The 27,833-nt window shown below is 46.4% G+C and overlaps 2 protein-coding genes across 5 annotated transcripts; both read right to left on the reverse strand.

The window, feature by feature from the left end:
- Nucleotides 1–690: 690 nt before the first annotated feature.
- Ube2c (ubiquitin conjugating enzyme E2 C) lies at nt 691–3,882 on the reverse strand. Its single transcript, XM_026408330.2, has 6 exons — nt 3,767–3,882; nt 3,243–3,270; nt 2,612–2,698; nt 1,407–1,611; nt 1,251–1,310; nt 691–921 (listed from the first exon to the last, which is right to left on the reverse strand). The coding sequence occupies exons 1-6, from the start codon at nt 3,865–3,867 to the stop codon at nt 863–865; spliced, it is 540 nt and encodes a 179-aa protein (XP_026264115.1). The 5' UTR covers nt 3,868–3,882; the 3' UTR covers nt 691–862.
- Nucleotides 3,883–5,424: 1,542 nt separating this feature from the next.
- Dnttip1 (deoxynucleotidyltransferase terminal interacting protein 1) lies at nt 5,425–27,496 on the reverse strand. Of its 4 annotated transcripts, none has more exons than XM_026408371.2 (13): nt 27,245–27,414; nt 26,629–26,699; nt 25,555–25,651; nt 22,883–22,981; nt 14,783–14,851; nt 14,472–14,528; nt 14,177–14,235; nt 12,771–12,816; nt 10,422–10,480; nt 10,264–10,324; nt 7,406–7,477; nt 5,898–5,953; nt 5,425–5,779 (listed from the first exon to the last, which is right to left on the reverse strand). In XM_026408371.2, the coding sequence occupies exons 1-13, from the start codon at nt 27,347–27,349 to the stop codon at nt 5,641–5,643; spliced, it is 990 nt and encodes a 329-aa protein (XP_026264156.1). In that variant the 5' UTR covers nt 27,350–27,414; the 3' UTR covers nt 5,425–5,640. The 4 variants fall into 4 exon arrangements, with proteins under 4 accessions (XP_026264156.1, XP_026264155.1, XP_026264157.1 ...); XM_026408370.2 differs by having other exon boundaries at nt 12,771–12,819; XM_026408372.2 differs by lacking the exons at nt 5,425–5,779; nt 5,898–5,953; nt 7,406–7,477; nt 10,264–10,324; nt 10,422–10,480 and adding an exon at nt 11,459–12,616 and having other exon boundaries at nt 12,771–12,819; nt 27,245–27,496.
- Between the last annotated feature and the right edge of the window lie 337 nt (nt 27,497–27,833).

A 27,833-nucleotide genomic window follows, 5' to 3' on the forward strand; every position in this document is an offset into this window, starting at 1 on the left:
GCCCCTGCAGGGACCCAGCAGGTCTGCAGACATTTCCTTCCAGGGGTCTCAAGGCCAGATCCTGATATGGGTCAGAGGAAAGGTAACCTAAACGGTTGGGGACCTGGGTACAGCAGATGGAGGAGCTGCTAGTGGAGATGGAGCAGGAAGTGAATGTGCCCTCTGGAGCTTTCCATGGGGACCTGGGGATTCCCACAGCGGGAGGGCGTTCCCTGGTGGTCTCCCCAGACTCTGCACTTGCTGTAGGGTAACCTGAGTTTTATTCTTCAGGGCCATGACAGCTGTCACTGAGTGGGTGGCAGGCCCTCCCCTCTCTGAGGGCACAGACAGGTGTACCCTTCAGTCTAAGGCCTGGTTTGCCTCATCAACACAGTTGGGCCACCCCAATGCCGATGTTCCTGGTGCCTGCCATGGCTATTTTGGTGCTGGGGATTGAAGCCAGGGCCTTGTCCCTGCTAAAGCAGGCACTTTACCACCAAGCTACACCCCCAGCCAACAGGCATTATTGTGACATATTTTATAGATGAATGAACAGTGGTAAAATAACGAAGGTCACAAATTGCCCCTCAGCCTGTCAGCTGCTTCAACCCCTGTAACGGGGCAAGAGTCCCTGTGTTAAGCCAGACCTCTGCCTGCTCCGAGCACCTCCAACCCAAGGGTAATTGCAAGGCAGCAACTTTACAAAAACCAACCAAAATGTATTTATTTAATATACATTGCAGGGGCTCAACCACACTTAATTTAAAAGACAGAAACAAAACAAAAATAATACCACAGCTCAAGATACATAGTCCTATACAGAAACCAAGAAGCGGACAGGCTACCTAAGGAGAAATCAACACAGAGAGCTGGACAACCCCGGTCAGGGCTCCTGGCTGGAGACCTGCTTCGAGTAGGTTTCTTGCAGGTACTTCTTAAAAGCTGGAAGAGAAGGGCAGGTCTCGGGTGAGTGCCTGGGGACGGGAGAGCCCCTGAGGCGAGAGGGCAGCTGACCGGGAATCACACTCGAGGTGCACCTTGGGAGGGACTGTTCTTCCCTCCCAGGGGACATCGTCTCCTGCTGGACTTGCTTCTAGTAAGATGGGGAGGGTGCCAGTGACCCATTCTACCAAAAGCCCCTCAAGTTCCACGAACAAGGAGGGGACTAACAGAAGTGGTGACATCCTTTCCCCTCGGCCCACCCACTGAGCTCCTTCTGAGGGAGTTTTTGAAGCTGGAAAGGGATCATCCCGTATTCAAGAAGGGCCTACCTGTGGGGTTTTTCCAGAGCTCAGCAGCATGTGTGTTCAGAGGGCTGTCGATGTTGGGTTCTGTGGGGGAGAGGGAACGGTCAGGGGTAGAAGAGGCTGACCCACAGAAAGCCCGACAGGCCCCTGTTGACAGGAAGGGGTGGTCTCAGAAGTCACCTCCTAACAGGCTCTGGATGGACAGCAGGATGGTCCTGACGTCGTACAGGGCAGACCACTTGTCCTTGAGGATGTCCAGGCAGATGTTGCCCTGAGTGTCCACGTTGGGGTGGTAGCAGGGCGTGAGGAACTTCACCGTGGGAGCGTTGTAGGGGTAGCCACTGGGGAACTCTAAGGACAGCTTGTACCTCAGGTCTTCATACACCTGGTGTGGGAAGGAGAGGGAAGAAGTGAGCAGCTGGCCCTGTCCTCACGCCCAATCCAGGCCACCCAGGGGCTTGCCAGGGAGGGCCTTCTGAAGTTTTGTCTGAGACTGGACAGTAGACAAATTGTTTCATTGGCTCTGGGGTCTTCTCTTATCTGAGGGGGACATCAGTGACCCTTCAGTATAAACGTTCACATTGGCACCCCGAGGGCTGCCACAGATGTGCTTTAGTCCCATTAGCGTCTCAGTTGCTAACGTGAAAAAACTATTGACACAGATCTGGATTTCCAAGTTTTGTTGTTTTTGCACTGGGGATTTAACCCAGGGGTGCTTTACCACTGAGCCACGTCCCCAGGCTCTACCCCTGCTTTTAAAATCATGATGTTTTAAATTTTGAGACAGGGCCATGCTAAGTTGCTGGGGTTGGCCTCAAACTATTGCCTCAGCCTCCCAGGTTCATGGGATTATAGGCAAGTGCCACCATGACTGGTCTGAGTTATCTTTTTTTTTTTGGTACCAGAGATTGAACTCAGGGGCACTTGACCACTAGACCACACCAAGCCCTATTTTTATTTAGAGAGAAGGGAGTTGCTTAGCATCTCACTTTTTTCAGAGGCTGGCCTTGAACCTTCAATCCTCCTATCTCAGCCTCCCAAGTTGCTGAGATTATAGGCATGTGCCACCACGCCTGGCTGGTTATCTTAAACCAGATGTACAGCAATGGGAAGTTGCCTTTTTGAGACTTGTGCCCTCACACTAGCCAGAGTTTGCTCTTTTACTTCACTGTTGTCTGGTCCCTTGGACAGTTTTGCTTTAAACCTACCTTTCATTGCACAGAGGAGATAACAAGGTCATCACAAGGCCCAGAGCTTGTGAACAGACACAAGGGAACTCTCTCGCCCAGCTAACAGACTGAAGCAGACCTGGCACTTGGATCTCACCTCCCATCTTCCCCCAAACTCAGCAAAGTGACACTCATCCACTCCAACCCTATACTTACTGTGCCAGCTGCTCCATGGATGGTCCCTACCCATTTGAAAAGATTGTCTGATTCAGGGAAGGCAGAAATTCCTTTGTCACCAGACATCTGGGGAGGAAACACAACCCTTGCTGATTTGCAGCATATACTTTAGGGCATAGCAAGGTCATCGGTGATGCCCTGCCCTGATCTCCTCATAGTCTGTTCCCAAATTGAGCCACCAAACCCAACCAACAGATTCATCACCAGGTTAGGGAGGGAGAGGTAGTAAGGGAAGCAGAGGCCAACTCTGCATTTTGTTGCTAATAATTGAAATATTTAGTGATTAATCAGCAAAGGACAACTAGGAAGGGAGAATCCCAAGGTAAGACCGGGCTAGAAACGGACCAGAAATACCAAGGTGGGGAGTTGGGGGTGGGTAAAGGGTTAAGCTTGTGGCGGGGAGGTAGGGAAAAGTGGCAGAACGGGGAAGGACTTGTATGCCTTGTGGGGGGGCTAGAACTGCTGTAAGAAAAGGTACAGGTGGGAGTATAAATGGCTTCCCGGAATAAATTATATGGAACCTTTTTACCTAGCAAGGAGTCTGATTGATAGAGGAAGGAAGCTACTGATAAGTGGGTGGAGATGGGAGAACCGCATCTTAGTTACTTACCATGAGGGTCATCAGCTCCTGCTGTAGCCTGCAAAAAGAATTCAGAGTCACCTGGAAGTCTGGATGGGTCAGTTTTCCAGGTGGAGCATCTTCTCCTGTTGGAATTGCTCCGAGCAGCTGTCATGTAGGCTTCCCCCTTCTCCCAGGTCTGACTCATCATCCCCACGGGAGGACCCTGGTGAGCTTTCACCCTTCTTAATTGCCGGCTCCTGCAGTTTGACTCTGGCATGCTCTTAACCCTCACTACTCTGGCGTCTTCTGGGAGAATCCTGGCAGCGTACTTACCCTCCCTCCCGTCTTCCCTCAGGAGTCTCAAAAAGCAGCCTAATTCCTGGCGTGGCCCCTACCTACTCACCTGCTCCGGGAGCGGGGCAGCAGGAAGCCCAGGCCGTGAGCTCCTGGCGGGTGCTCCCGCCTTCGTGTATTTACCCGCTCCAGGAGGAGGGGGTCCCGGAAGTCTTCGCTCTGGGTCCCCATGCCAAGGACATGCCAGGCCGGGCGAGCGTTACTTCCGCCCCACTCACCTCTTGCCCACAGGGCCCCGGGCGGCGCCCCCGCTGGGCTCGGCTCCTTTACGCGCTGCGGCGACGCTGGCGGCGGCTGGGTCCCGGTTTTGCGAGGCCATCCCAGCAGCGCTGGCAGGGAGACAGGAACTCGGAGAACAGGACTGCAACTGCAGGGCTGCGGGCCTGCCCGCCCGCGTTTGAATTGTAACCCTCCGGTAAGGTCGGCCAATCCTAGGCTCGCTTGGGTTTGATCCAGCCAATGCGAGGCGCCGGAGCTCTCTGTCACTGCGCAACCGCTAGGCCCGCCCACCAGCGCATCACTATTGGGCGGCGGTGGTTCTGCCGCTGAAGGCTGATTGGCAGGAAGCGCTGCCGCTAACTAACGAACCTGCAGTGGATTGGTGGCCTTTGGAAAACGCCGACCATTAAAGGGCCAAGAAAACGTCCACGTGGGATGAGGCTTAAGGTCAACGCCTAGCTCTGCTGGGAAATAGCAGGCACGCCTGGCCGGATCCCTTCTTCCTGGAGGAGGTAGGGCCTCCAGTCTTGCCGCGCTGGTGCCCTTCCCCAAACCGAAGACTCTGCTCCCCCTATTACAATGACCTGGATGCCTTTGTTGGAGTCCCAAGTTATTTGAAAATCCTAGGAAACGGGTGAATGGGCTGATGGTTAGAAAAGCAGACTCCCTACTAAAGAATTTATCGTGCCCCTCCAACTGGTTTGCTGTGACTTTGGGCCCGCCTGGATTTAACCCAGGCACCCTACCTTTGAGCTACATCTCCTCCCCTCCCCCGCCTTTTAAGATAAAGTCTTCTTAAAATTACCGCTGGAATTTTCTGCCTTAGCCTCCTGAGTAGCTGGGATTATAGGCGTGCACTACTGCGCCCCGCCCTGTTTTAACCTGTAATTCCAGCAGCTCAGGAGGCTGAGGGTGGAGGATCTCAAATTCAAAACCAGCCTCAGCAATTTAGCGAGGCCCTAAACAGCTTAGTGAGACTCCATCTCAAAAACAAACAAAACAAAACAAAACAAAAAAACACCCCTAAAACAAACAAACAAACAACAACAACAAAAACAACCCAAAAAACAAAAACCCTAAGGTGGGGATGAGGATGTATGTAGCTCAGTTAGTTAAGTAGGAACAAAGCATGTGCAAGGCCCAGGGTTCAATCCTCAGCACCCCCTCGGCCCAACACACAGGTACACACACAAAACAACCAAATCAAAAACGAACAAAAAAAGCTGGGTGTGGTGATGCATCCCTGTAATCACAGTGGCTGGGGAGGCTGAGGCTAGAAGACTGCAAGTTCAGATCCAGCCTCATCAATTTAGGCCCTAAGCAACTTAGTGAGAGACCCTTTCTCAAAATGAAAAATAATAAGGGCTAGGGATGTGGCTCAGTGGTTAAGCACCCCTGGGTCCAATCACGGGTACCAAAAACAAACACAAGCCATCACATTCTGCCACATTCATGCATTAGTTGGAAAAAATCCCAAGAAACCGGGAACAAGGAAGGATGGCAAAGTATATGTTCCCAATTTTGTCTTCTAAAACCTGGGTCAATGAGATGGGGGAGAAGTACTAGTCCTTTTTTCCTGCACCCACTTCCAGAGTCCTTGATGTGCTGTCAGCCCCCCCAAGGCAGACTACACAGCAGGCTCACCATCTGTGTTTATTACAAACTGTTTTTAATTGCTTCTTATCCCAATAACTTTACAAATATAGAACCATATACCAGTCTGGGGGTGCTCTGCAGTGAGTCACTACAAACTAGCCCATGCACGGCTTAATGCCGCTGAGATCCACCTAGGAAGAGACCCAGTGGTGGCCTCAGCTGTGTGGGGAAGGGGGTCTTAGAGGTGGGCTGCCAAATGTAGCCAGGGGTCCTGGCCTCAGGTCTGTGGAGGTGCTTCAGCAGTGCGATGCTCATTCTCTGTCCGTAGTGTCTCCATGTACTTTCGCATCTTCTCAACCATCCAGGAGGGTAGGACAAAGGACTTCAGCTCCTCTAACTTCAGATCCAGGCATCCTCTACAATAGACATTGAGGAGGAAAGTTAAAGCAAAGGAAGATGTGGGCCTCGCCCCATTCCAGGGGCCACTTTTGAGGCAGAGGAGAGGGTGGGGGGCAGAAGACCTGCTGGCTTTACCTGTAGTCATCACTGGCAGCAAGGTCCCGGATGTCCTCCTCGATGAGGAGGTAGGCCTGCCAGGAAGAAAGGAGAATGGCCAATGCCCGTTTCATTTTATGCCACCTTGATAACACTTTATTAAACATGTTGCGCCTGCTTCAGTAGGGAAGAGTAAGTATGGAAAGACTGTCAGGAGAATGGTTCCTTGAGAAAATCTTTCACTCACATACAAACTTTAGTGGGGGAGAATAGGGACTGGTGACTATTTTTTAAATAAAAAGAATTTATTTTTGAGATGGGGGGGTTTGTTTTGTTTTTGTTTTTATGGTGCAGAGGATTGAACCTAGGGCAATTAAGATAACTTGGTTTTGAGCTTTGTGGCAAAAGAGAGAACATGATAAATAGCACTGTGGTCTAGTAATGGGGCTGCACTGTACTGCCCTGGACCCTGTAGAACGGCATTGCCCGCTGTGGTCTGCAGGGGGCCAGGGTCCTTTTGTGAGCTCACCTTACAGGGGATGTTATTCACCATAGAAGAAACTCTTCTGTGGGACACTCTGGTTCCAGTCTTAGGGTCAGGACTAATTGTGAGTCCCTTAAGTACTTTGCCTTCGTCTTGTGGGTTCTGTGAACTATGTAACAGATCAGGTGTCCTTGAAAGGGGCCTAGAGATGAATCCACAACTACTCAAAGAAGGTCTCCCAGGTCAGCAATGGGAAAACACCCAACTTTTTCCTAAACTACTGTTGGTGGGTGGCTTAACTTTAGGTTCTGTTCCCATTATCCATCAATCTATTATTTATATATAAGTAGTAAGTTCCTTTAAATATTTTGTGAAATGAAGTGTGGGCACAGTATACAATAAAATAAAAGTAGCTTTCATTGTCAGAAAGGAGATGGCACACCAGTTTACAAGGCCTTTAGATTCTATCAGGAGGGTCCCAGTAGAGGGACTGAGTCATCAGGTGACATTGCATGTGATGGGCAAAGCCCTACAAATTATTTTAGGATATATACCACAACAGCTTTCCTAAGGTTACTGCTCGATTTAACTGAGAACTCTTAGAGTGGAAGCGAGCCTGGGAGGGGCTGCCGGGCATGGCACACCTTTCATTGCATGTGCAAACTCCTACTGCCTGGAGTACTGTGTTGAGAAGATTCTAGAGCTGTTTAGAAGAAGACTGTGGTGATCAATGAGTTAAATCCACCCATGGGCATGCAAGGGAAAAGTACTGTGAAGTATTAAACTGCCCATTCCTATGTACAACTAATACGATCCAAAAAAAGTGGTCTTGGAAATGGGTGGGAGGGAAAGTGAGGAGCTAAAGAACACTACCGATAGGGAAGGGAACACAGGGATTACGGTCTGCTCTTGAGCATGAAGCAATGGGCCTTGTATGTCCCTTGCCACATCCTTAAGGTTTAGGAAATCTTTCAGACTTTGAAGGTAAGCTGTCACCAATAGCCAGAATCCTGGTCCTTGTGCAGGGTGGGCCTTGGGCAGTATGTGAGTGAACAAGACTTACCATCTTCCCGCCTGTTGCCCGCATGTGATGCTGCTCAGCCAGCCAGTGCTTGTCCTGGGGGTCAGCTGCATACTGTGAGGGATGAAGTTACAGGAGGAGACATTAGCCTCGTGTGAAGGGCTTTCCTCCTGGCCCCTGAGCAGTTCTTACCACAAGACCTTGTCTAGCATGTACATAAAGAGGCCTCACTAATCTCCAGAGTAAGCCCAGGCAGCCAGGGATTGTGAACTAATCCCAGAGATTTAATAATATACTCTGAATCCTCACACGCTTCCTTTCTCAAAACATACAATCAATTTTTGGGTGAAAAAAATAAAACCAGAGATAACTATGTACAGTATCATCAGAATAAGTAAAATATCAGTAAAGGACAAGGACACAGACATGCACACTATGCCTGCACACACACTCTAGGCACATGCTCACAGAGAAGGATATGTACCACTGTGGTTGCTGGTGACCTCAGGGAGGGAAGACAGAGTCGGGGTGAGGGGCACTTGTGTCTTTTTCCCTATTACCTCCTGTGTATTGCTTGAATCTTTTAATGAGAATAATGAATTTATATCTCTGTGATTACAAAGTTTAAAAGAGGAAATGAAGAATTCAAATAATGTCTTTTGAAGGATGGAAAAAATAGGCCAAAATGTACTAAGCAGTTTACAGAACAAATACAAATAGATTGTAAATGACTAAAAAGATGCTTATGATCACTAACAGAGAACTGTGAAGGAAAACAATAAAAAGTTTCCCTTCATTTATTAGAATGAAAAAATTAAAAAAAAGAGGTAACACCCACTGTAAAGAGAAAGGGGGTTGGGGGCTTATTACAGAAAATAGGTCTTAGAATTGGGGAACTATGCTAATAAAAATGATTAACACTTGCTGAGTCCCTTTCTATGTGACAGGATTATGCTGGGTGCTTTACTACATTCTCTCTTTTTTTTTTTAAATGTTTTTTTTTTTTTTTTTAAGAGAGAGAGAGAATTTTTAATATTTATTTTTTTTAGTTCTCGGCGGACACAACATCTTTGTTGGTATGTGGTGCTGAGGATCAAACCCAGGCCACACGGATGCCAGGCGAGCGCGCTACCTCTTGAGCCACATCCCCAGCCCTACATTCTCTCTTAATTAACCCCAAGAGGTTGGTCTATCATCATTCTCATTTTACATTTTGTATATGACAAAACAGACTCAGAAATGTGGAGCCATTTGCTTAAGGTCACATGGCTGAGCTGGTAAGGGATAGAACCCGGATTGAAATCATACTCTTAACCATGTTGATGGGAATTCACAGCAAGTCCCAGAAAATATCCATCTAGGGGAGGACACAAGTAGGGTTCTTGGGGGAGGCAGATGTTAAATAACAGGAAGATAAAGTGGAGGAGAAAGGTCTTCTGGGTAAAGGGAACAGAAGTAAAGACACTAAGGAAAATAAAGAAGTAGCAAGTAGGCTACTTCAGTGTGTTGGAAGCCCTGGGTCAGAATGCTGGGAAACAGCCAGCAGTTCTGCCCTTCAAAGCACTCAAAGAGCTGCACAGGGTGTGGCAGGCAGATCCTATGATTCTGGGACCCCAAAGGGGCTACACAGTTCTGGCAAGGAGCAGCAAGCCTTATGTATAGGCGCAAAAACTGTCTGGAACAAATATGCAGTACTATTTTGTTTTTGGAACCGGGGAATGAACTCAGGGGTACCTAAGCACTGAGCCACATCCCCAGCCCTTTGTTGTATTTTATTTAGAGACAGGGTCTTGCTGAGTTGCTTAGGGCCTCAATAAGTTTTTGAGGCTGACTTTGAACTTGTGATCTTCCTGTCTCAGCCTCCTGAACCGCTGGGATGACAAGTGTGTGCCACTGTGCCCGGCTGCAGTACTATATTTTAATCTATGTGGATGTTTTGTAATTGATGAAATACAAATCCATCTAAGAGTGAATTAACTTAAGATCTCCCCTATTATTTTCTCAAACAGTGGAAACCACAGCAAGCTGCTCTCCAGGGAAGAGTCATCTCTTTTGAAGAGGGGAGCCTGCCTTGCTCCAGCTGCTTTATTTCACAGACAACTGGATACAGGGGCTGAGCGCTCGGCTCTGGTGAAGGCAGTCCTGGATTTGATTCCGACTCATTACTTACCAGCTGAGTAACTCTGGCCAAGTCATTAGCCTTCCCAGACATCTACTTTTTTCACCTTTGGATAAATATAACAATCCTTTTTTTTCTTCCTTGAGGCAGATCTCCCTGTGTTGTCCAGGCTGGCCTCAAAACTCCTGGGCTCAAGCAGTTCCCCCTCCTCAGCCTCCCACGTCTAGGATTATAGGTTCACATCACTACACCTGGCTAATGCCATCGTGTGTGTGTGTGTGTGTGTGTGTGTGTGTATATATATATATATATATATATATATATATATTTTTTTTTTTTTTTTTCCTGTACTGGAGACTGAACCCAGGGTGTTGCACCACTGAGCTACATCACTAGTCCTTTTTGAGTCAGGGTCTTGCTAAGCTGTTGAGGCTGGCGTCTGATTGTGCTCAGCCTCCTGTGTTGCTGGGATTACAGGCATGTATCACCACGCCTGGCTACAATATCTATCTTAAAGATATTGTAGACATCATGTAAGTATGGCTTTTAAAACTGTGTTTGGCACACAATCATCATGCAAGGAAAGCAGCTGTGATCACTGAGGCAAAGTAGTCTGAGTAAATCACAAGAGGTAAAAAAGTGAATGAGGAAGAAGCAACCAGAACCCAGATGTCCTGACTCCCAGATCAGTGTGTGTTCCAAGCTTGTCTGTGCTATGTACAAGTCCCAATGCCATCTGCTCCCAATGCAACGGCCTGCCGACCTCCCAGCACTCACCTACCTTAAAGAGATGTGGGTGCTTGATGTAGATTCTCCCTCTGGTGCCCCCCATCCCTAGGGCCCTGAAAGTGAAAGATGAGTGGTAAGGGTTCCATCAGGTAGGGCCTCTAGTAGCCGAGGCCCGATTGCCCCCATTCGCACCAAAGCTCTTAGACTCACTTGTTGGCTCGAGAGCCCAGCACAAAGGTGGTAGTTTCATTCAGCCGAGCTGGGTCCCACTGGATGAGAGAGAGGAGGGTGAGGGTGGGGTTAATGTGGTGAGCAGGACAGAAACACTCTTGCCCCCACACTTCTCACCACTGTCCTTATCCCTCGTTCAATAGTTTACTAGGAAATGAAGTACTTTTAATATACTAGGCCCTGTGTTAGATGGTGGAAATAAAGAGATGAATAAGAAACAGACATAGATACAAATAATCAGGCCACTATGTGATGGGACAATGACAAGGCTGAATGCTGGCTGTGAGTGGTGCCAAAGCAGATGGTCAGTCAGGGAGTCTTCCTCGAAGAGCTGGTCCTCAAGTTAATTCTTAAAGGTGAGCAGGAGCTGGACAGGGTCAAGGGGAGGAGACGGGTATTCCAGACAGAGTAAAGGCAGGTGGGAGCTCTTGGCATGCTGGAGAAGCCACGAGCAATTCTGTGTTGCTAAAGGAGAAAGCCAGCCAGGGAGCAGAACTGCTGAGGCGGGAGAGAGCGACACGGAGGAGCTGGCGGTCACAGGAAGCCACCTTTAAGGGTTTGTCCTTTTCTTTATTCAGGCACTGGGGACTTGTTGAAGGCCTCTGAACATATAAGAGTCAGCCATGCTTCAAAAATAGCTCACCTTCCAGCAGTGTGGATGATGGGTTTAGGGGCATGGTGACAGGCAGGGAGAGCAGTCTAGAGGCTGCTGTGATCAAGCAGAACTGAAGCAAGACTAGGGCTGAGGTAGGCAGCAGTCAGGAGGAGGAAGAAGTAATAGGGACTGAACTTCTCAGAAGGTGGAGTCATTCAGCACTTGAGTGGATGTAGGGAGGCGGTGGAAAGGAACAGGGTCGATGACTGAGGGCAGCAATGTAAGGGAGGGTCAGTGAGGAAAGATTCCAAGTTCAATTTTGGATATGATGCTTTTTTAAAAAATATTTATGTTTTCGTTGTAGTTGGACACAACAACCTTTATTTATTTTTTTAAATTTATTTCTATGTGGTGCTGAGGATTGAACCCAGGGCCTCACACGTGCTAGGTGAACGCTCTACTGCTGAGCCACAACCGAGTCCTAGATATGCTGCTTTTGAAATGCCTATGGAACTTGCAGGCAGAAAGGTCTAGCAGACAGGAGGATATACAGGTTTTAAAGAAGAAAGGTTTGTGATAAAGAGACTGGGGAGTTTAGCAGATGGTGGTCCCTGAAACCACACAGTGGATGATTTAGATCATTCGTCGAAAAGCTTTAGGTGAAGTGGGCCAAGGGGAGTATTCTGGGGACAACCAAGGGCCACTGCCGAGGAAGAAGTCACCAAGACAGAGGGAGATTTGGAGAGAACAGAAAGATCTGGGAGAGCTCACGGCCACCAGCTTCAAGGGAGTAAGCAGAGTTTAGAAGGCAGGCGTGACAACCAGCGGGAAAGCAGAGAGGACCAGGGGGAAGAGGTGGCTAGTGTCTTCCAGACACAGCTCCGAAGAAGACTGCGGTACTTTTATCTATTTTACTGGGCTTCCAGCAATTACTTTATTGAAATAAAGGATTCAATCCTTAAAAAAGCTTGTAAACAACTGTTTGGGAAGCAGCAGAGGCTAGTGGTGTCAACAGACTTTGGGCCTGAGACTTGGCTCTTTCTTGCTAGCTGTATGATTTGGGCAAAACTCAAGTGTATTAAGAGCATAAGATAACTGAGAAGATAATTTTACCTGCAGGGGAGTTGGCAGGAAAGGAAGCTCCTCACTACAAGATGATAATAGAACCTATCTCATAAATCTGATATAAAGATTAAATGATTAGAATGTGAAAAACATTATTTTTTCAGAGCAAGAAAATATTTACTTTCCTCTTAAATAATGTATAAAGTTTTCCAGATAAATCAAATAAATTAGAACAATGTGAAAAAAAAAAGATTAAATGAGATAAGTCAAACAAAGATTCAGGCAGTGCCTGTCAATATTAGGTAATGAGCAAAGTATCAGACCGTTCGTGAACTTGTGGAATAAGGGACTCCTGCTTCTCTTTGTTATAGAATCTCGTTCTTTTGGATGGAGCTCGAGGCCTGTGCGTGCTAGGGAAGTGCTCTACCACTAAGCTCCAGCTCCAGCCTGGCCCTTTCTTTATTTTGTGCCTCATTCCAATTTTCACGTGGGATCTTCTCAGGAGGACCAGTTGCTGGAGGTAGAGAAGGGAACATGGCTGTGGAATGTGTGAACACATCCTATACCACCCATGCCCCTCTCCCTCACTGGGTCCCCAGAGCCTTCGCTGAGTCTCTCTGGGATACTGGTCACTGCCATGCTCACACAACATGCTTACAAAATTATACCTTGGGGCCTTCCCGGCGAATCGGTTCAGAGGATTTTGGCTTCCATCTGCTTGAAAGGAAAAGAAGAAAGGTGAATTCTCCAAGGTGGGCCAAGACTAGAAGGAAGGTTGCTAATGGTGCTAGGGCCTCATACAGTCTCCCTTCAGCCCTGGCTCTGATATGACTGGGCAGGAGGGCAAGTCCAGGAACTTGCAGCTTTCTCATCTGTCTGCAGGAGATAAGAGCAGCAGCTGCCCTGTTTTTGTTTTTGTTTGTGCCATCTGGGGAGTGAGTGAACCCAGGGCCTCACACGTGCTAGGCAAGTGCTCTATCCATGAGTCACACCCCCAGCCCTTGCCCTACCCATTTTGTGTCATTGAGGAACCAAACTGACCCAGGAGGAGACAAATCTAAGGGATGGCAATTAATGCTATTCTCTCTCCTATGTCGGTGGTTTCAAATTATCCTTATTCCCCTTTACCAGAGGAGTGACTTTATCTGCTTCATATACTGAGTTTCCATGAAGTTGTGTTTGAAAAAAAGATTCTGCTGCTTCAAAACTCTTTAAACCTCAGGGGTGGGAAGGGATGAACAAGTAGAGCACAGAGGACTTTTAGTTGGTGAAAATTCTCTGTGTGATACTGTAACAGTGGATACCTGTCACTTGTACAAACTCACAGATGACCAACATCACGAGTGAGTGTTAATGTACACTGTGGACTCTGGTGTAACGTCAGAGTAGATTCCTCAATTGTAACCAGTGACCATGTGGGTGCCAGAGGTTGATAACAGGGAGGCTATGCGAATGGGGAAGCAGGGAGTATATGGAATACTTCTTTATCTTCCACTGTTTGTAATGAACCTAAAAGTGCTCTTAAAAAAAAAAAGGGATGTAGCTCAGTGGCAAAGTGTTTGTCCAGCATGTGTGAAGCTCTGGGTTCAAAATTCCTAATAATGTGAAACAAACAAACACAACTTTGCAAAGGTTCATCCCATAGACAGTGTGGTATAGTTTCCCCTTACTAACAGTATGACCTTGGGTAAGTAATTCTCTGAGTCTTTCTCTTTTTTTCCTCTTGTTTTCTTCTCTTTTTCTTTGTCTGCTAAATGAATTATACCTTCTTTAAGGGGGTGGCTGTAAGGATTAAAAAGGGAAGTCCAAAAGGTATCTTAGGCCAACCACAAGCATTTGATATACACCACAATGAAAACGACTGTGTTTCAAGCTGGGCTGAACTGTTCTGAGGCAAAACCAGGATAAAATCCTCACTGCGCACCTCCTCACTCCTAGACCAGGGAAACACTCCTCTGGGATTAAGCAGGTAGGTCTGATTTCACAGGCACAGAACTGTGGCCTCCTTCCCTCCGAGACCACAACTGTCCCTCTGCTCCCTTCAGCTCTCACCACACTGGCGGCCTCTACTCACACCATGCCGGCTGCTGCCCGGTCATTTGACAGAATGTGTCCAGGAGGCCGTCCTTTCCTCTGCCACAAAGAACAGCTGTCAGAGCCCTGGCCCTGGGGAACACTCCCCACCAACCTCCCACCCCACCCTAACGGCATGTCCAGGGTCCCCTGGCGAAGGCAGTTTTCCAGAGAGTGCAAATGATGCTTGGGAGTGAAACAGTGTGACTGTTTCTAGGGTTCGGCCTCCGGTCCCTAGAACAGCCTAGAGTACACGAGGAAGCCCAGCACCCTCTCCCAGCTAGAAAATGGCTTACCTTTTTGGGAACGGGGCTTCCTCGATGGGTACATTCTTCCTCTGCCTGCCGGCCACGCTGGAAGAAAAGGGAAGGGAATCAGTGGAAGGCCGTGCCTGGGAGCTGTGGGTCTTCTGGGGTGTAGAAGACAGATTCCCTGGCCTGTAGTCCTCTGGCTGCTGCCGACCCAGGCCCCTGCAGCCCATTCAGGTACTCTTTGACCTGGACCTTACCAATGGGTGGTGCAGGAAACTTCTGAGCCTACATACTTCCTATGCCTCCCAGCCCGATTTATTTTCCCCTTCAAGACCCCCGGACACAGTGCCTCTAACCTTTATTCCTGGAAGCTCATGGGTCAATCTAGGTATTACTTTTTCTCCATCTGAAAATAGTAGCTTAGCCTGAAAAGAAAAGATCAAGTGTTAACAATCACTATTTTGGTTGGTAAACATTTTTTTTTTAGGTTGTTGATGAACCTTTATTTTATTTATTTATATGTGGTGCTGAGATTCAAACCCAGGGCCTAATACATGCCAGGCAAGTGCGCCACCACTGAGCCACAACCCCAGCCCCCCCGCCTCTATTTTTTAAAAAATATTAATTTTTTTTAGCTTTTAGGTGAACACAATATCTTTATTTTATTTTTATGTGGTACTGAGGATCGAACCCAGTGCCTCATGCATGCCAGGCGAGCGCACTACTACTTGAGCCATATCTACAGCCCAAATGCCTGTATTTTTTAAGAAAGAACTCCAAACTGGTCTAAAGCTTTCCATAAGCTGGGTGTGGTGACATACACCTGTAATCCCAGCAACTTGGGAGGCAGAGGCAGGAGGATCTTGAGTGAAGCCAGCCTCATCAATTTAGCAAGGTGCTAAGCAACTCAGTGAGACCCGGTCTCTAATAAAATACAAAATAGGGCTGGGGATGTGGCTCAGGGGTTGAATGCCCCTGAGTTCAGTCCCTGGTACCCAAATGAAAAAACAAAACAAAACAAAAAAACCCTAAAACCTTTCATAGTCAGTATGGGAAGGCATGGTTACATATATTTATTTAAAAGAATAGATAAAATAGAAAGACATAAACACATGTATTTATTCACAAAAAGTAAATCCGAGGCTTCGTTGGTAGCACATTCCTCTTCTGCCTGCAGGGAATGCTGAAGTAAAGGGGAAGGAGAGGTCAGTGGGAAGCCTTTTCTTTTTCTTGGCAGAAGTGGGAATTGATCCCAGAGGTGCTCTACCGCTGAGCTATATCCTCAGCCTTTTAAAAATTTTGAGACAGGGGCTTGCTAAGTTTCCCAGGCTGATCTTGAACTGTTGATGCTCCTGCTTCAGCCTCCCCTGTAGCTGGGATTACAGGTGTACACCACCACACCCAGCCCTATATTATTTTATTTAAAAAAATAATCTGAGTAATGATCACTGTTGAACAGTTAGAAAATGTAATGAAGCAAAATAAAAAAATCAAATCTGAAATTTCATTATTCACAGAAAACTAGCACTAACTTTTCAATGTAAATTCTAATTCACTTTTCCCATTTAAATATATTCATGCTTTTTTAACTGAATACATTACTATCCTACATATTCCTCAATAACTGCTGTTTTTCATTTAATAAATCTTGAATTCTTAGGACATAACTACTGCTGGGGACACAGTAGTGAGTAAGATACTGTGGAGTTCCTTGCTTTGTATATCAACAAGATGATTTGGGGTCATGGTAAATACAGCAAAGAAGAAAAACTCCAGGTAGAAGTGGCCGTCATCAGAGAAGAATTCTATTTTAAGGGGGGTGCTCAGGGAAGGTCCTATGGAGAAGGCAACCCCTGAGCTGAGACGGAGCAGGCTGTAGAACAAAGCTGAGCAGAGCTGGGCACAGTGAGGCGTGGCTGCAGTCGGGCTGGCCAGGTGGCGGAGGCAGGAGGATGGCTAAATCTACGAGTTTGAGACCAGCCTAGTAAGCAGTGATACCTCCAGGTCAGAAAAGTTAAAACAAAGAAAATAAAAGCAGAGCTGAACAGAGGTGTGTTTTGGCAGCAGAAAGAAGTGCAGAACCCCCAAGGAGGGGGGACTCGGTTCAAGCAAGGAAGAAAAGATTGGCCTGGCAAGTAATGGGCAAAGGGAGGTGAGGAGCGAGGAACCCCGGGAAGGGAGGCCAGGTGGAGGGTGGCAGGGGCCTTGCAGGCCAGGTGCAGAACTGGGTTTCAACAGCTCTGGAGCAGCACTGATGGGGCTTCTGGATACGCTCTTCTCCTGGCCTCTGAGACCATGCTCCCTGTGTTCTTCTCCTCTGACCACTCTTTCTTAATCTCATCTGCTGGCTTATCTTCCTCAATCTGCCTCTTTCCATTCCATCCTCTTTCATTAGATATTCTATCTGCTCTCATTGATGCTCACAGCTGCAGTTAACATCCACAAACTGAGGACTCTGTGATTTTTAAAAATCTTCAGTTGTGGCAGAAAGGATATCCTTTGAGGTCCTGACTTAGAAACCAAATGGCCTGCCCCATGCACATGCTTGGACGTCCCAGTTTTGTTAAATCCAAAACTGGACTCATGATTGTCTCTGCCAAATTTTGTTCCTTTTCAGATAAGAGTACACCAGTCTTGAGCCAGCCGAAACAAGGATGCACTTGAGCTGGAGAGCCTGATGAGGACCTGACATTCCATCACTTGTCACCATTTCCTGAGCCTCTGAGTGATCCTCACCGCTCTCAAACTCTACACCTCATCTGGACCTTGGTGAGAGCCGCAAATTCTCCCTACAACCCTTTCCTCAACTGGTCATCCACTCCATGCCAGGAGAAGCCTGCCTTGGTTCCGGACCTGGTTACTGTGGTCTGAGTGAGTGCGCATCTGCTGGACTTAAAGCCTAAGGCTTAAGACTTTTGAACTTAGCATGCAGAGAGAATGTCTGTCATTAGCCTGTCTGATTAAGTGTGTTTCGCAGTGCTTAGAATTAATCTAGAATTGTTTACTGGGAACTGGTTATGTCTTTTGCAGTGCATAGCATTAAGGATTGCTTAAGAACCTATAGAGTGAAATTGTATTGAGTAATTTGAGTGAATAAAGCATTGAAAGGGGGAAAAAAAGAGTTCATCAGTCTCAATGTGTAATTAATTATGCACACATTTATGTGGATAATGATTCTTAGCTCTTTGCTTAACTAGTCTGTGAGTTCTATGAGGGCAGGAAGCCTGTTTGTTCACTTGCCTGTTAATTCATTCAGTTGCTGGAACATTCTGCAAACACCTAGTGTACATGTCATATTCCATGGCTGGGAGTAAAATGATGAAAAAGACTGTGCCTGAACTCTTGTAAAGCTCGGCATTTTAGCAGAGTAGGGGAAGGACTGAGAGGAAGGTGGAAAATAAGCAAGTGAACATAATAATTTCAGGTTCAAATAAATGTCAGAAATAAACCTGTGGGGGCTGGGGATGTGGCTCAAGCGGTAGCGCGCTCGCCTGGCATGCGTGCGGCCCGGGTTCGATCCTCAGCACCACATACAAACAAAGATGTTGTATCCGCCGAAAACTAAAAAATAAATATTAAAAAAAAGAAAAAAAAAAGGAAATAAACCTGTGCAATGACAGAGAGTGACTGAAGGTGAGAGAGGGGCTGCAATGGAGTGGTCAGGGATGGGCTGGCTGACGAGTAACAGTTAAGCTGAGATCTGAAGAAAAGCAGAGTCAGGGCAGAGCGTGCTGGGCAGGAGGATAGCAAGTGACAGTTCTGGAGGAGTGGGACAGAGTCAGAATGGCTGGAGCAGGCCGAGAGGGGCGGCAGGGCGAGATGCAGTCAACACGCAGCAGGAGCTGGTCCAGGAGGGCTCCGTGGATCAGGGAAGGCACTAGAGTTTTATTTTATCTATAACAGGAAGTCACTAGCGGGTTTTAAAGAGGGAGTAAATGATCTGATTCATCTTTACAGAGATTAGTCTGCTGCTGCTAGAAGGAACTGGAAGCAGGTAAGAGTAGATGTAGCGCAGGCCTGAGACATAAATCTGTGAATCATCATCAGTCCAAATGACTTCAAAGCCAGAGGATTAGATGGACTCATCTTAGGAAGCAAATGGACAGAAAGGGTCTGAGGACGGAACTCAGGAAGCAGCAGCGCTACAAGTCAGGGAGGCAGGAAGCACTAGCCGGAGGCTGGACAAAAGGAAATGAACCAAGAGCGGGAGAATGTTCCAAGAGACACGAACCGAACCGAGCCCACGCGACAAAAGCCACATGAGTCAGCTGAGCACAGTCAGGACCCACAGGGATGACAGCACGGGGTATGCTAAAAGGCTCCCTGGTGAAGTGGTGAGAACTCAAGCCAAACACAGTAAGCAAACACAGTGGGTGAGAAAGGGAGCCAGTGATTGCTGACAGCTCCCGTTGTTTTTTTTTTTTTTTTTTGGTGGGGGTGGGGGATTGAACCCAAGAGTGCTCTACCACTAAGCAATATCCTTTTATTTTCAGACAGGGTCTCACGAAGTTTCCCAGGCTAGCCTCAGCCTCAAACTTGTCATTTTCCTGCTTCAGCCTCCTGAGTGGCTGGGATTACAGGTGTGTGCCACCACACCCGGCTTACTGACAGCCATTCTTGAAGTGTGGCTTGAAATGGGAACTAAGAAACGGTGTAGCAGCTGAAGGGACTGCAGGTTCCAGGGTGGTCTGTCTGCTCACCACTGTATCCCTAGTGCCCCAATGAATAAGCCATATTATAAAGACACATATAGGAAAAAGACCCGGAGAAAGCAGAAAATGTTATTAGTGGTTATTGCAGGGTAGTGAGGTTTTTCAAATGTATTTTTAAAATTTATGAGAGTAGAGACTAAACCCAGTGCTTCCTGCATGCTAGGTAAGCACTCTACCACTGAGCTATATCCTTGACCCCTTTCTAAACTTTATTTTGAGACAGGGTCTTGCTAAGTTGCCTAGGCTGGCCTTGTACTTAGGATCCTCTTGCCTCAGCCTCCCAAGTAGCTGGGATTATTGGGGTGTGTTGAGAGCCACAGCCGGAGTTGGAATGGCCCCTGGCATTTTGCCAGAAGTAATGGTTGAGAGGCGAGCCATTAAGATGATGCTGGATTGAAACAGGTTGTGTATTCAATTGTATATAGACCCCTGCTGTCCGCCTGGCGCCCACTACTTTGGAGTTCTCCAGGGGATTCCTGGGGAGTTCACGTTGGTTGGTGAAGTTCCGATGGAGGGTGTTCCGGTTGGTGTGTGGTGTGCCTGCATTTTCTGCTTGGTATTCCCAAGAAAGCATGTCACCTACTGTATTTTTGCCTCTTCTATCTCCTCAGGTTCTTCCTGGCCCACTGCTCATCCCTTCTAGGCACACCACACACCAACAGGAACACCATCATGTCCAGTCTAGAATCTGTAGAATCTGGTTTTTTTTTTTTTTTTGTACTGGGGATTGAATCCAGGGGTGATTTACTATTGAGCTATATCCCCAGCCCTTTTTATTTTGAGACAGGGCCTTGCTAAATTGCCCTGGCTGGCCTCCAACTTGCAATCCTCCTGCCTTAACCTCCCAAGTACCTGGGATTACAGGAGTGCACCACTGCCGCCTGACTGAAGAATCTCTAATGTAACAAGAAATTCTGCATATGGTTTAGACAAGTGGACCCCAAAGACCTTCCAACTATCCTGATGGCCATCTGAAAGCTAAGCTCTGATGTAAGAAATACTTTCTGTAATTATGAATGTAACAATGTATTTAATATCCAGTTGTTCTGCATCACATGCACTTATGCTTTGATTATGTATATTTTCCCATTTAATCCCCACAGCAAACCACTGGCTGTAGGGAGTGGCTTTATTCTTAATTTTAGAGATGAGGAAATTGAAGCTCAGAAAGGTTAAAGAGTTGCTTGAGGTTTTCTTTTTGTCTTGTTTCCTGTTGGGTGAGCATGAGACTCTTTGGGCTTTTTACCTCCCTGTGCTCAGATTCTATGGTGACCACACAGCCTTCTATTCCATATTCTGGCTTCTTATCAGTACTGGTAAGGGCCAGCTCTGGAGGGTGAACATGGGGATTCAGGAGACTGGAAAGGTATAACCATTTATTGAATTCAAGTTATGCCCAATTTAAGTTCATCTTTTACCTGAACCCCTCAAAGGTCTCCTAAATTCCCTTCCAAACCAATCTCCTAAGGTAGTCAGAGAAGTTTTTTCAAAGTGCAAATCTCATTAGGCCACTCTTCTGGTTACGACTCCATATCTATCATTTGGTTCATGCTCTGTGTAATCTGCCTCTGCCTGCATCTCCAGTTTATCATGTTTCACTCTCTCCACCCTCTAAACCAGCCTCCTTGGCTTCTTTCTGTTTTTTAGGCATTCTGCATTCCCTTTGACCCCTGGTCTTGTCTCCATACTTACACACTTGTAACAGATTGTAACTACAGATACACTGTGTGATTACTTGAGTAATGTCAAGAGTTTTAAGGGTAAGGACTATGCCTGTTTGCACACCACTGTTGGGGCCTGGCACAGCAGCATAGTAATGGGTACACAGTAGGCCCTCAATAATATCAGTCAAAGAGATAAACTCAAGAAAGTATTTTGGGATGCAAGTGAGTAAATGTTTTATCAATTTAAGCTTTTTTTTTTGGTACTGGGGATTGAACCCAGGATCCTCTGGTCTCAGTCTCCTGACTTGGTGGGACTACAGGTGTGTACCACAGCACCTAGCATCAATCTAATATTTATTCAACTCCAATTTATTCAACTCCAATTTACTTTATTCAACTCCAATATTATTAACAAGTCAGGTGCAGTGGCACATGCCTGTAATCCCAGCGGTTGGGAGGCTAAGGCAGGAGGATTGAAAGTTCAAAGCCAATCTTAGCAATTTAGAGAGGCCCTAAGCAATTCAGTAAGACCTTGTCTCTAAATAAAATACAAAATAAGGCTGGGGAATGTGGCTTAGTAGTTGAGTGTTCCTTAGTTCAACCCCTGGTACCAAAAAAAAAAAAAAAAAATATATATATATATATATATATATACACACACACACACACACACAAATTATTTCTGTCTTATTATTAGCGGTTGTTATACATGATCATAACACACTGAAGTCATGGAGTGAATTAATGAATCTGGCCTCTTAGGAATCTGGTTAGCCTAAACTTGACTATCAGAACTTCTCATAGCACTTGCCCATGAGAACCAGATTGGTTTTCACTGTACAGACAGGATGGGGTTCTGCCCTTCAAGAGCTGAGGTCTTGCTTTTTTCTGAGGCTACATCTGAGTAGGCAGGCAGCCTTTTAGAAGGCATTTTTCTTTCATATCACTACAATTACCTCATAGGAGTGAACTCACAATAATCCTTATTGCTCTGATTATGAAGAAATTTCCATTTTTCACAGCTAATAGTTTCACAGTAAAGCAAAGAATCTGGGTGATGTTGACAATTCCTATTAATGATAGTAGCTGATGTTCTCTATCGTCTTGGGAACACAGTCATTTACAGACCTGATGTCATGCCTCCTGACCACACCTGAGAGGCTGGGAGATAGCAAGTGTGCTATATTCTCCTGATCCCAAAAGGGACTACGACAACTTGAAGGTGATCCACCAAGCACCCTCGGGGTGAGATAGATCTTAGCTGTCTAATTCTTGTGTCTTAAGTTACAATTTACTTTTCTTCTTTTGGTTTGCCCAATTTAATTTTTTTTCAGCTTTATTGAGGTACGAGTGACAAACAGAAATTATTATATATTCAAGGTGGACAATGTGATTATTTGATATATATATACCTATATTATGAAATAGTGATCATAATTAAAATAACCAACACATCCATCACTATATAGGTATTTTGTGTGGAACATTTAAGATATACTCTCTTAGTAAATTTCAAGCACACGATAAAGTATTATTAGCAACACTCATGCTGATATACATCACATCTATATTGAAAGTCTGTGCTTGCTCTCTCTTAAAAAAAATATATATTTATTTGGTTGCGGATGAACTTTTATTTTATTTACTTATTTTTATGTGGTGCTGAGAAACAAACCCAGTTCCTCACACATGCTAGGTAAGTACTCTACCACTGAGTTACAACTCCAGTCCAAAAGTCTGTGCTCTAACCAATATTTCCCTACTTCCCTGGTAACCACCAGTGTACTCTCTGCTTCCATGAGTTTGCTAAGCGTAATTTCTTTATCTGTAAAATAGAGATTAAAAAAAAAAAAACAACACCTTATGAACAGGGTTTCTTCTGAGGCATAAATGAAATAATGCATCTATCACTATACCTGGCACCTAGTACCTACTTCTTTTGCCTTGTCTGTCAACAACAGTTCTAAGCCCTGGAGATAAGTGGCTTTCTGGGCATACCACTGATGATAGGATCACATTTCTTAGCAGAACCCTGAGGGCTGAACCCTGTGCCCGCATGTCTTGGCTTCTCTGGTCTCACCTGTTCAAGGCAGCTCCGACAGGCCTCCTGGATCAGCTGCTCTGCATCCACCTCTTCCCCAATGTTGTCTCGCACGTTCAGTGCTGCTTTCTGGAAGAACTAGGGATGCACAACAGAGGACAAGGTCAGAAGTTCTGCTAATTTACAATAACCTGAAGGAAACTGAAAAATAAAACAGAAGTTTTTATCCTGCTCTCATACAGAAGAAATGCAAAATAACACACCCTTTTTGGAGAGTGACTTTTTTCCCTATTACTCACTAATTCCATCTCTAGGAATTTATCCCCAGAAATAGTCTCACAAGTGAACAAAGATGTTCATTCCAGTGTTGTTTGAAACAGGGAAAAACTGGAAACAACTGAATATTCTAGGGACTAGCTAATTAAATCATGGAACATCCATACAACAGACTACTCTACAACTATTACAAAGAGAAGCAGGGGGAGCTATTGTGCACTGACCTAAAAACATGACCAAAAGTGAAATAAATTAAGTTACAGAACAGTTTGTATATGTGTATATAAACATGTACACAACCTACATACTCATGTAAAAAACTGAGTTTGGTATCTTTGGGATGAATTTTAGTGACTTTTGGCTCTTGTTTTAAGAAGTATCTTTGTGTGTGTATGTGGTACTGGGGATTGAACTAGGGGCTGGCACATGCTAGGCAAGCACTCTACCACTTGAGTTACAGCCCTAGCCTTTTAAAGTTGCCCGCGTTGACTCTCAATGTGTGAGCATTCTGCTTCAGCTTCCTAAGTACTGGAATTACAGGTCTGAACCACCACACATGGCTGTATAATTTTAATTAGTATTTTCTTATTAAAAAATTTCAAATACATAGAAAATTTGAATATTTAATAAATAGCTAATACCCACCACCTAAGACTACAATTAACATTATGTTTCTCCATCACATATCTATTAATGTACTCATCTATCCATCCATAAATCATCTTGTAATCTTTATTTTTTATAACTTGTATTATTAAAACTTTTTAAAAATTCTGGTATTGGAGACTGAATGTAGCCACCGAGCTACATTCCCAGTCCTTTTTCTTTTCTTTTTTTTAAATACCTTTATGTTGTTTATTTAGTTTTTTTATATGGTGCTGGGTATCGAACCCAGTGCCTCACGCATGCTAGGTAAGCGCTCTACCACTGAGCCACAACCCCAGCCCCCCTAGTCCTTTTTATTTTATTTTCAAGCAGGGTCTTGCTAAGTTTCTGAGGCTGAGCTTGAATTTGCGATACTTCTGCCTCAGTCTCTGAAATTCACTGGGATTACAGGTGTGCAACGCCACAACTGCCTAAAATCTAAAATCCTCACTGTGGCTTCAAAAGTTTTACTAGAGCTAGGCTTGTTACCTCCCAAGCACTTTGTTACTCTCCCAGTTTAGTCTGTTCCACACTGGTCAACTTATTGCTTTGAATGTGCCAAGCACACTCCTGCTTCAGGGCCTCTGTCGTTTTCTCTATGCCTAGACCACTTTTCTCTTACTTGTCTGCGTGGCTTGCCCAGTCTCACTTTATTCAGGTTTCCATTCAAATGTCTTCTCTTTGTTAGTCACAAAACATACAACAGCAATCTTGCTGGGCATTGTGGCACATGACTGTAATCCTAGCTACTTGGGAGGCTGAAGCAAGAGGATCACCAAATTTGAGGCCAGCCTCAGCAACTTAGCAGGACCCTATCTCAAAATAAAATAAAATGGACTTGCTTAGCATGCAGAAGGCCCTGGGTTCAATCCATTGCACCTCTGAAAAATAAAACAAAAAGCAACCCCATGTCCCAGAGGTCCTCTCTCCTCTCATTCCCTAAAGTAGTACGTACATATTTGCTTAAAGAAAACAAGGTTTCTGTCTGTTATTTTCACTCTGCATTCCTAAAACCTAGAACAGTGTCTGGCAGTATGGTAGTAGCCATATATATATATATATATATATATATATATATATATATATATTTTTTTTTTTTTTTTTTTTTCTTTTGGTCTATGTATGGGTTCTGGGTATCAAATCCTGGGCCTTGGCATGTGCTGGGAATAAATTTTTTCCCCCAAACAACAACAAAATACATAAGCAGAAGGTTTGGGAAGAAAACAGAGTTTGGCAGGGCATGGTGGCACATGCCTGTATGCCCAGAGGCTGAGATAGGAGTATTATAAATTCAAGGTCAGCCACAGCAACTTAGTGAGGTCCTCAGCAACCTATCGAGACCTTGTCTCAAAATTTAAAAAAATAAATCTTTAGTATCAGCCCCCCCCCCCCGAAAAAAAATTCAGAGTTCAGTTTTGAATATACTGAGTTTGAAGCATCCATGGGATATGCAGGTAGAGCTATGGAGAAGTTTATTGATAGGCTAAGAAAGTAATTTTAATTAACAAAAATGGTGCTAATGTTAATCAAGTAATAAAATACTGGTTGAACACTTGGTATTTCCAAGCAAGATGGTGGGCACATTACACTTAAGTCATTTCATCCTTACAAAAACTTGGCAAAAAAGATATCTGAATTACCTCCAAGAGGGGAAAAAGTTCTTGGGGGGTAGCTGGCAGAATTAGAAAGCTTGAGATGTCTGAGTGCCATACAAACAGAGAGTGGTGCTGCAGGGAAGCCCTGGCTGCTCAGGAGTCTTTCCCCATGAGTGTTCTCTCTGTCCTTCTCACCTTCATATACTTGTTGAAGACAGTCTGGATCTCCTCATTGATGCTCGGCTGCAGGACAGCTCGGAGGAGGTCCATGGAGATGGCAGGATCTGTGAAACTGCATTTAGGAGCGAGACAGAGTCAGCAGCTGTGGCCCAAACATATCCTTTCCCAGTGTGCCCAGCCAATTATTGACATAGGGTTCAGTCTTTCTTCTTCTTCTTCTTTTTTTTGGTACCAAGGATTGAATCCAGCAGTGCTTAACCACTGAGTCACATCCCCAGCCCTTTATATTTTTTGTTTTGAGACAGGGTCTTGCTAGATTGCTGAGGCTGGTTTTGAACACATGATCCTGCCTCAGCCTCCTGAATTACTGGGATTACAGGTGGGTGCCACCATGCCCAGCGACATAGGATTCTTTAGCAGCAATACTAGATAGCTTTCACTAAACACTAGTCATGTGCTCAGATTCTGGGCAAGATCACATGGATGCTTGACTTTAATTCATTCTCATAAATATAAAGTGGGCATTATTTTCAAAGTGAAATATAATATTTATACAGAAAAATACATACACTTAAACAATTATGGTGAATGACCAATCACTACCCAGGTTAAAAGTCATCCTTAACGCCCATGACTTCCTTGAGTTGGATATTACTATTGGACCCCCAGCAAGACTAAGAAAAAAGAGGTTCAGAGAGGTTAGGGACTTGTCCAAGAGTTAGTTACTCAGTTAATACAGAGTCTGTATTAGAACACAGCTGTCTGACTCCAGAGCCTATGTTTTTAACCTCCATGCTGACATCTTTAGAGCTCCCAAGTGCAGCCTCAATGAATGTTAAGGATCTTGGATACTGTTGTTAAATCCACCTCTCTACCCTCCATTTCCAGATGAGTTCAGAGAGGGAAGTCAGGGCAAGTCACTCATCAGTGACTTGCTCAAGTACACAGAGTTGAGAATGAGTCTCTTTTTTCCCAGGCCAGTGCTCTCTACTGTTTACAGATCTCTTCTCAGCCGTGTGCAGTGGGGATCCCAATACTCTCGCCCACCTCTGTGCCTGGAACGTAAGTCCCACTAAGGGCCAGCCTTACCTTGTTGTCATTTGTGAGCGCCGGCCCCTTCGCTGCACCTGCCGGTGCTTTATCATTATGTTCCAAGGGTTCTGTGGGAATCAAGGGAGCAAATGTCACTAAGACCTGTGACCCTGGGGTGGTGGAGGATGAGTATGAAGCTAGCCTAGAAATCCCTTCTCGGATCCATTCGCCCCCTCTCCCACTTTGGGGAGAAGGGGAGGACAGTGATTGGAAGGTGCTGCTAGGGAAAAAGAACCGAGAAAAAGTTTCCTGCCTCAAAGTCCCAGCGCCGCCTTTCCTGGAGCAGCAGGAGGAACACCCAGAGCCTACTCGGTGGCAGGCTGCTTTGCCGGGCGCGTCAGGGCTTTTACCATCCCCTCGCCACGACTGGACGAGGTCGCCGGTGCTAATCATCTCCGCCCTACAGGAGAGAAGCCCGGGCTGGGGGATGCCAGGCTGGCCCTCAGCACCTAACCAGGAGGGCGTCGCCAGACCTTGAATCCAGGTCGTGGACTGCGAAAACGGCAACCCCTCGGCAGCACCAGCCGCCGCGTTCTCTCGCCCGCGGGCCAGGGTCCCGGGAGCCCGAGGCCCTGCCCGGCCCGAGCCCAGGCCTCACCCGGGGCGCCCTCACCATGAGAACCAGCTGCCCCGCTGCGCCCGCGTCACCCAGCTCGGTGCCGCCCCGCTCAGCCCCGCCGGGTCCCCGCGGCTGCTCGGCGTCGCCAGTGGCCCCCATGGCGCCCCCGGCCCCCACAACTTCAGCCCGACTCTGCCACCGGCCGGAAAGTGGCGCCGTGACGTCACCGGAGCGCGCCGCCCACTGGCCCGGAAAGCGCGACGCCCGCAGCTGCGGGGTTACCATGGGAACCGAACCGCCACCGGGTCGCGGGCCCTCGGAGACCCTGCGTGTGGGGCGGTTGGGGCTCCCTCCCTGGAGCGCTGAGCCTCCGGGGGACTGTGGGTGTCTCAGGGCCGTTCCCCGCTGGGCCAAGGCCCGGGACGAGTGCGGGGTAGGAGGAGCGGAGCAGGTGTCCGCGGGCTGAGGTTGGGAGCTGAGGGGACGCACGGTCCGACGGTGACACCTGCAGTTGGGTCTTTGAACACTACAGCTTTTTTTTTTTTGGGGGGGGGGGTCAGGTACTGGGGATTGAACTCGGGGACACTTTCCCACCGAGCCGCACCCCCAGCCCTATTTGGTATTTTATTTAGAGACAGGGTCT

The sequence above is a fragment of the Urocitellus parryii genome, chromosome 6, assembly GCF_045843805.1.
Source record: "Urocitellus parryii isolate mUroPar1 chromosome 6, mUroPar1.hap1, whole genome shotgun sequence".
NCBI classification, from domain to species: domain Eukaryota; kingdom Metazoa; phylum Chordata; class Mammalia; order Rodentia; family Sciuridae; genus Urocitellus; species Urocitellus parryii.